Source organism: Grus americana, chromosome 28, assembly GCF_028858705.1.
Source record: "Grus americana isolate bGruAme1 chromosome 28, bGruAme1.mat, whole genome shotgun sequence".
Taxonomy (NCBI): Eukaryota; Metazoa; Chordata; class Aves; order Gruiformes; family Gruidae; genus Grus; species Grus americana.
Window position 1 is genome coordinate 3,887,606 of NC_072879.1, and position 7,282 is coordinate 3,894,887.

Genomic DNA, 7,282 nt, shown 5'->3' on the forward strand with positions numbered 1-7,282 from the left:
ACTTACCAGCTGGAGGGGAGGAGACGCGTGCCCCTCGCACGGGCTGCGGCGGGGGCCCAGACCCCTGGGATCCCGAGGGTCCTGGCGCCAGCCCCTTCCACTCGCCGAGATTTCTCCTTCCCAGCTTCCAGCAGGTGGTAGCACACTGCCGGCTCCGCCAGCCGCGTCCCCAGCCCTGGCAGCGTCCCCAGCCCTGGCAGCGTCCCCAGCTGTGCCAGCGTCCCCAGCCCTTCCAGACTCCCCAGCCGGGAGCTGCTTGCCCGTGGTGCTGTGCCCATGCCGTGCACCCCCAGCCCAGCACAAGGGACCCTCGTCCGTCTCGCCCAGCCCTTGCTCAGCTCCCCATCGTGTTTCCTGGGTGAGGCAGCTCTGGAGCCCCAAGATCCTGCGCTGCCCGGATCCATGGAGAGCCCTGGGTGGGGGGGAGGCGGGTGATGAAAGGCACCCCTCCATGCTTCTGGGGACCAAGCGAGGGTCCAGAGGCCATTTCCGAAGCCCTGGAAACGTTGCTTTCTGCCAGCCCCACGAGCGTTCGTTCTCTGCCCGTTTCTGTTTCGGGTCCAGCAGCTCCTGCCGCACGCAGTGGCTGTGGCGGTGCAGTGCCGCAGGTGAGTGCTGGTCTCTGGCAGCGGGGCTGGCTGCAGCCCCTGCCTGCGCTGCCGGGAAGGGATCCCCCCGGCACAGCTCGTGTCCCCGAGGTGCCAGAGATGTGAGTGCCCACCCCAGCTCCTGCTGCGAGTGCAGGGTCTCTCCTGCCATCCTTTCACTGGGAACTGGGGCATTCAGGACCTCAGCGTCTCTGCCTGACCGCTGCAGCTCCTCTGCCTTGAACCTGGAAGCCCTGCCCCGAGCTGAGCCCAGGCAAGCTCAGTGCAGGCAGCGGGCAGCTCCGAGCACCCTGCTCCCCTCTGTGCCCCAGAGACGGCTGGCCCCAAGCCGAGCAGGCAGGGCTGGCCTGGCTCCAGCGCTCTTTGTTATCTCAAGGGAACTCAACCATTTCTGCACGTTGTTTACCCACCGTTGTGCAGGGTGGAGGAAAGGCAAACACCAGCCTTTTGTTCGCCAGCCTCCCCTTCCTGTGAGCCCTGTCCTCCTCTCCTGGGCTCCATCTGCCCTCTTCCCCCCACCATGGGACCCAGGACTCAGCACCCTGCAGTGAAGACCCCAGGGCTCAGCCAGGACACAGCCATCCCTCTTCCCTACCACTGCCCCCGAGACATCCCTGCCCAGACCCCTCCTGGTCCTGGCTGGTTCCTGCTCCCCACGTGCCCCATTCAGAGGGTCCCAGCAGCTTTTCCCAGGTCCAGCGAAGGGCAGCCGCCGCCAGTGAGGGTCTGCAGTTGGCCTGAGCCACTGCTCCACACTGGGCAGAGCAATGTGCCAAGAAAGTCCAGAGGGAGGAGGGTTGTTCCCCCCGGGGACCTTTTTCCCTGCCACCTTTCTGAGGCACTGGCAGAGCTGGCTGCTGGCCCTCGGTCTGGCTCGGCACGGCTGGCTGTCTCTTTTTATCAGCTTGGAGTCAGGATGCAGAGGGAGATGACACCTCCCACCTCTCGCGGCCGCTGCCCGTCTGCAGCAGTCCCTGCCGAAGGAGCTCACCATGCCAGGCTCTCCTTCCTGGTGATTATTCCCAGCCCTGCGCTGCTGTGGGATGACAGCATCTTCCCCGCAGCCTGACGGCATCCACAGGGCCACAGCCAGGGAGGAACAGCCACTGGTCCCAGTCTGTGCCACTGTCCTGCTCGGTGCATCCCTGTCCCCAAGGCTATTAATCCACACGGTACCTGGGCTGGGGCCGATTGCCTTCGTTTGAGGGTCTCCTGCCCCCCTCCTGCTCCCCCGCAGCACCGAGGCCTGCAATGATGCTCCGTGGATCCTCCTGATGTTTTGCCCCCGGTGCCCCCAGCACCACCTGGGCCGTATCCTGCCCCAGCGCTGTCCCCGCCAGGTGCTGGTGAGACGTGTGACATGTGGCACTGTCTCCCCCCACTCACTCTTCCAGCCGCGATATTAAACCACTTAATGCACTCAGCGAGTCCTTGAGCTCCGAGCCGCCTTGGAGTGCTGTTGGCTTTGTTCAGCGCTTTGATGAGCTCAAGGGCTCGGAGCGGAGAGCAGGCTGCGCCCGCGGTTACACCGGCTCCGTCCCGCCGGCCTCGGCCCCCGATCGCGCTCAGGGTGGGGGGGCGCTGGGGGTGGGGGGGGGGGAGGCACAGGGCTGCTGCCATCCGGCTCCCGTCCTCACCCCGGCTCAGCCCCCCCCCCCCCCACCGCTCCCGGTCCCATCCCAGCCCCGGCGCTCCCGTGCACAGGCGGCCGGGTGTCCCGGGGCCTCGCACCCTCACCCCCCCCCCCCCGAGCATCAGCACCCCGGGGCCGCTCGGCCCGGCTCGGTCCCGGTCCGGTCGGGCGCGGCGCGGCGAAATGCGGGGGCGCCGCGCTCGGAGGATTACGGCGGCGGCGCGGGGAAAGGAGCGGAGCCGCCGCCGCCGTATAAAAGCGCGTCCGCGCCCGTCGCGCCCGGGCTGCTGCGGCGGCGGCGGCGGCGGCTCCGCTCCAGGTGCGGCGGCTCTCGGCGACTTCCCGCTCCCGGTGGCGCCGGTCGGTCGGTCGGTCCGTCGCGTCGCGTCCGGCAGCGGCTCCCCGTGCGCCGCGGCCGCCCCGCCCCGTCCTGACCCATCGCTCGGGACCGGCGGTACCGACACCGCCGCGTCCCTCGGGGGTCCGCGTTCCCCGCCGCGGCCGGTTCTTTCCTGGCCCCCACCCCCGGGCTGGCGCGTCCCTGTGCCCATCGCGGTTCCGCGGCCGGTTCCTTCCCGTCGTGCTCCCCCCCCCCCCCCCCCCGCCCCGGGCTGGCGGGTCCCCGTGTCCCTCAGCGCGGCCGGTTCCCTCCCATCCTTGTCCCCGTCCCCCCGGGCAGGCGGGTCCCCGTCTCTCGGTGCCGCCGGTTGCCCCCCAGGCTGACGGTTCCGCTCTGCCGGTGCCCGGCCCCCGGTGACAGCGTTGTCCCTCGGGTCCCTTCCAGCCCCGCACCCGGCGGCAACATGTGGCTCCTGGAGCGGCTGCGCGGCGTGACGGAGAACGGTGGGTCCCGGGGCGCAGGGCCAGAGGAGTCCCCACGGGGGTCCCGCTACAGCAACGTCCTCACCCCCGACAAGATCCCCGACTTCTTCATCCCGCCCAAGCTGAGCGCGGCGCCAGCCGAGGCTGAGGGCCCCGAGCCCCCTGCAGTGCCCGCCCTGGGCCCCTCGGCCTCGGAGCAAGACCTGGCTGGGCGCAAGCCCCCCCGCAGCCCCCGGCCATCCAGCCGTTCCCGGCCACGGGCCGCTGGCCGGCACATTATCCAGATTGAGAGCGCCGAAGACTGGACGGCCGAGGGGGGCTTTGGCACCAACGCAGACCCGCAGGCGCAGACGGCCATGTCGCTGCCCTACGTGCCCAAGGCGCAGACCTCCTACGGCTTCGCCACGCTGGTGGAGAGCCCCCACACGCGGCGCAAAGAGTCGCTCTTCCACAGCGAGCACAGCAGCCTCTGCCCCTCGCCGGCCACCTCGCCCAGTGCCCAGCGCAGAGCCAAGCTCAATGGTGAGAGCGGGTCCCGGGCGCCCACCGACCTGGGCGCAGCCCTCATGCACCCCGGCCGTTACTTCAGCGGCGGCGAGAGCGACACGTGCTCCTCGGCTGAGTCCTCGCCCTTCGGTTCCCCACTGCTTTCCCGCTCCGTCTCCCTGCTGAAGATCTTCAGCCAGGAGAGCCAATCTAAGGTCATCAAGCTGAAGCACTCGGTAGCCCGCAACAGCTCACTGTCCACCGACGACAGCTCGGCTGACACCAGCCCCAGCGCCCAGCGCCGTGCCAGGAGCACCCCGGCGGGGGGGCAGCCACCCGCCGCCCTGCTGCCCCTGGACCTGCCGCCGGGCCGCGACCGGGAGCACAGCCTGCGGCTCAGCCGGGGTGGGAGCCTGCGCCTGGCTGCCGAGTACGACCCCTCCAATGCCCGGCTGCGCGTGCGGCTCGTCTCTGCCGAGGACCTCTACGACGCCCTCGTCGACCTGCGCAGCATCAACTGCTGCGTCTCGCTGTGCCTCAACCCTGGGAAGCTGCAGAAGCAGCGCAGCACCATCGTCAAGAACAGCCGCAACCCCATCTTCAACGAGGACTTCTTCTTCGATGGGCTGGGCCCCGGCCATGCCAGGAAGATGTCCCTGAAGCTCAAGGTGGTCAACAAGGGCAGCAGCCTTAAGCGGGACACGCTACTGGGGGAGAAGGAGCTGCCGCTCACTGCCCTCCTGTCCTGCCTGTAGGCGCTTGCTGCCCGCCCCGGAGGGAGCTGCCTGCCCATGGGGCTGGGGTGGGGGGGGGTGGGGGCGACCCTGTCCCCTGGCCTTGCTGGAGGGGGGTTTGGAAGGGCCCCTCGGAGGAGGGGTGGAGCTGTGGGGGTGCCGGTGGGGGCTCTGTCAGCACCAGCCCTCCTGCGGTGGGGCAGGCAGGGCCGGCAGCCACAGCCTCCCCCTTCTGCTCCCTCCCTGGGCTGCATCTCCTGGAGCCCAGCAGGAAGCGGGGAGCCACCGACTCTGTCTCCACCGGGAAGGAATGATGTCACCTGCCGGGTTCTTCCCTCCCCGGTGCCCGTGGTCTCCAGCTGGCCAGCACGAAGGTTGGAGGTGGGTAGATCTCTGTAGCATACTTAATGCCACCTCTCAAAGCCCCAGCTCCAGGACTCAGGTGATAGCATCGATCTCAGCTTTAATTTAAAAGGCAAGTTTCTAGTCTCGGAAACTGCAGAGAAAATACTGCAGAGGTGACCCAAGGGTGGGCCAAGGGAGGTGACCCTGGGGGATGAGTCAGGTTTGTGGGTTTTGAGCCTTTCCTGAACTCTTCCCAGCGCTGCGGGACTGCACAGATGTGCAAGTCGGCTTGGTCCGACACGTGCAGCCTCCTGGGATGCCCTCCCTGCCCACCTCCTGCAGTGTCCCCTGCTGCTGACCTCCTGTGGGAAACTGCTCCTGGAGCTTCAGGGGCTTTGGGTTTGCCCAAATCCAAGAGGCTGCCTGTGCCCGTCCCCTGCCCGTGGGAGGGAGATGCCGGGGGCTGGCACTGCCGTGGGGAGGCCTGGCACCCCTCATCCGGGGCGCTCGCATGGTCCCGGGCGGTGTCCCAGCAGACGTGCTTGCTGACAAAAGCCCAGGCGACAGGAGTAGCCCTCCCTGAATGCCGGTGGCCTGGCTGGCTCTGGGGACGTGCCGGGTATCGCTGGGCAGGGGGGAGGCTGTGGCTCCTCTGCCCTCCCTCGCCTGCGGGGGCTCGGGGGTTTGCGAGCGGCCGCACCCACTGGGTGGGAGGGATGTGTCCCAGGGGGCCACAAAGCCCCTGAGCCCAGCAGGACCTGGCTCTCCGAAGGGACTGGCCTGGCTCTGGGGTTTCCCTTTGGGGCGCAGTGGGGTCTTCCCACCCCTTCCCATCCCTCCCTGCCATCCCGGTCGACTGGCTGGAGGCACCAGGAGTGGGGGAAATGCCGGCTGGGGCATTTCTGTGGGTGGATAAAACAGACACCTTGTTGTTGTTTGGTGTGGTGTTACCCATTGCATCGGGCTCTGCATGTTGCTGTGGAAGGAGCAGAATTCGCAGTGCTCCTGTCCCTGCCTGTTGCAGCACGCGTGGACACACGCGCACACACGCGTCCCTCTGTGTTAACCTCTGTCGGTGGCAGTTGATGTTCCTTCCTTGTCCTTTGCAGCAGATGGCAGATTTTTCGGTGTTGGCTATTTATATCCGAGGCTGATCTTTCCCAGCGTGTTTTACTTCTGTCTGTAAATATGTTTCAGGTACGCGAGGCATGGTTCTGATAGCGCAGTGTTTGCATGTCGGGGGGATTTGGGGTGATCGTGGCTGTTTGTTGAGCTTGTGGCTGAAAACAAACCGTGCAGGACGTAAGGAGCGGACATGTCCCTCCTTCGTGGGGGATTGCCCACCTGAGGCTTCCCACCGCTCCCCCAGCAGCCGACACGGGGGACGCTCCCGGCCCCCGAGTGCCCAGACTCACCCTGGGGCAGATGGGGGGTCCATGGGGAGGGTGGGATGGGGAGAGGGGCCATGTCTCTGGGCTGGGGCGAGCATCCCACCCCTGAACAGACCCGGGGCAGGAAAGGGACCCTGCCTGGCCGGCTGCTGCCCGACAGCCCCACGCACCCTTTGCCAGCGCCCTGCGGTCCCCGGGGTGCTGCGGTCCCTGGGGTGCTGCGCCTGCAAGGGGTTGGTGGGACCAGGCGTTGCTGGGGGGGGGCGGGGACAGGGACCAGCATGCTGTGAGAGGAGGGGGAACAGGAGCTGGGCAAAGATTTTTGGTGCTCTGTGAGAGGGTTGGGGGGGGGTGACGCATCCCCCCCCAGCAGAGCCGTGTGCCTTTGCGTTTGGGGAAGGGGGATGCTGAGACCAGGGCCCTGGGCTGCTCCTTGGGTTGGGGCTGGCCCTGGGGGGGGAGACCCAAGGGCCTGGGGGCTTGTGCTGTCCCACCCTGCCTGTCCCAGGGCTGCCCTGCTGGAATCGTGACGTGTGGCCGTCTGCCGAGCCCTGGGATGTGCTGCCGGGAGCCCTGCTCCCGGGACGGGCTGGAGGGCGGCGTGGGAGCCGGGACTGTGGCCTGGCTGGGTCTTTCCTCCTCTGTAGCTCTTTTCTACCGTTCCTGCTTTGATATTTCTGTGGCTGGATTTAATGATGCATTTTTTGGAGTGAAAAAAATATATTAATACCTGAATGGAATGTTTGTTTACAGATGACTTCCCCTTTTTAGTGCAATAAAGTAATTTCTAAAACAGATGCAGATAATGCCCCGGCTCCTGGTTTCCCTGAGGCGGTCCTTTTGCTTTTCGTCGCTGTGGCTGCAGCATCCCCCCAGTCCTGTTATCTTCCCCGTGGGCTCCTCGTGCCGGGGAGAGGGGTTGGGGGGTGGGGGGGAGCAGAGCTGGGACCCTGGGACTGCCCAGCCACGGAGTAGCAACTGCTCTTCTGGGTGGTGCCACCCGTTCCTGACAGCCTTGCAGGGGCTCAGGGTGCTTCAGGAGCTCTTCCCTGGTGCTGCTGACCAGCCATGGGGTGAGGTGGGAGGAAATCTCCCAGGGGATGTGGAAAAAGGGGCTGTTCCTATTTGGGGGGGGGATGATGACCCCAGGGCCATCCCAGCTGGGGCAGAGCTGAGCCAGGGCATCACCAGTGCAGGGATGGGGTTGCAAGGAGGGAGAGCCCCTTCCCGTGCTCCCGCAGGACTCCTTCCTCTTCCTCATCA

The 7,282-nt window shown here is 67.0% G+C and overlaps 1 protein-coding gene across 1 annotated transcript; it reads left to right on the forward strand.

Moving 5' to 3' along the window:
• Nucleotides 1–2,529: 2,529 nt before the first annotated feature.
• On the forward strand, nucleotides 2,530–6,811 carry C2CD4C (C2 calcium dependent domain containing 4C). The gene is made up of 2 exons (XM_054805500.1): nucleotides 2,530–2,560; nucleotides 3,026–6,811. The coding sequence occupies exon 2, from the start codon at nucleotides 3,045–3,047 to the stop codon at nucleotides 4,302–4,304; it is 1,260 nt and encodes a 419-aa protein (XP_054661475.1). The 5' UTR covers nucleotides 2,530–2,560; nucleotides 3,026–3,044; the 3' UTR covers nucleotides 4,305–6,811.
• Nucleotides 6,812–7,282: the final 471 nt, after the last annotated feature.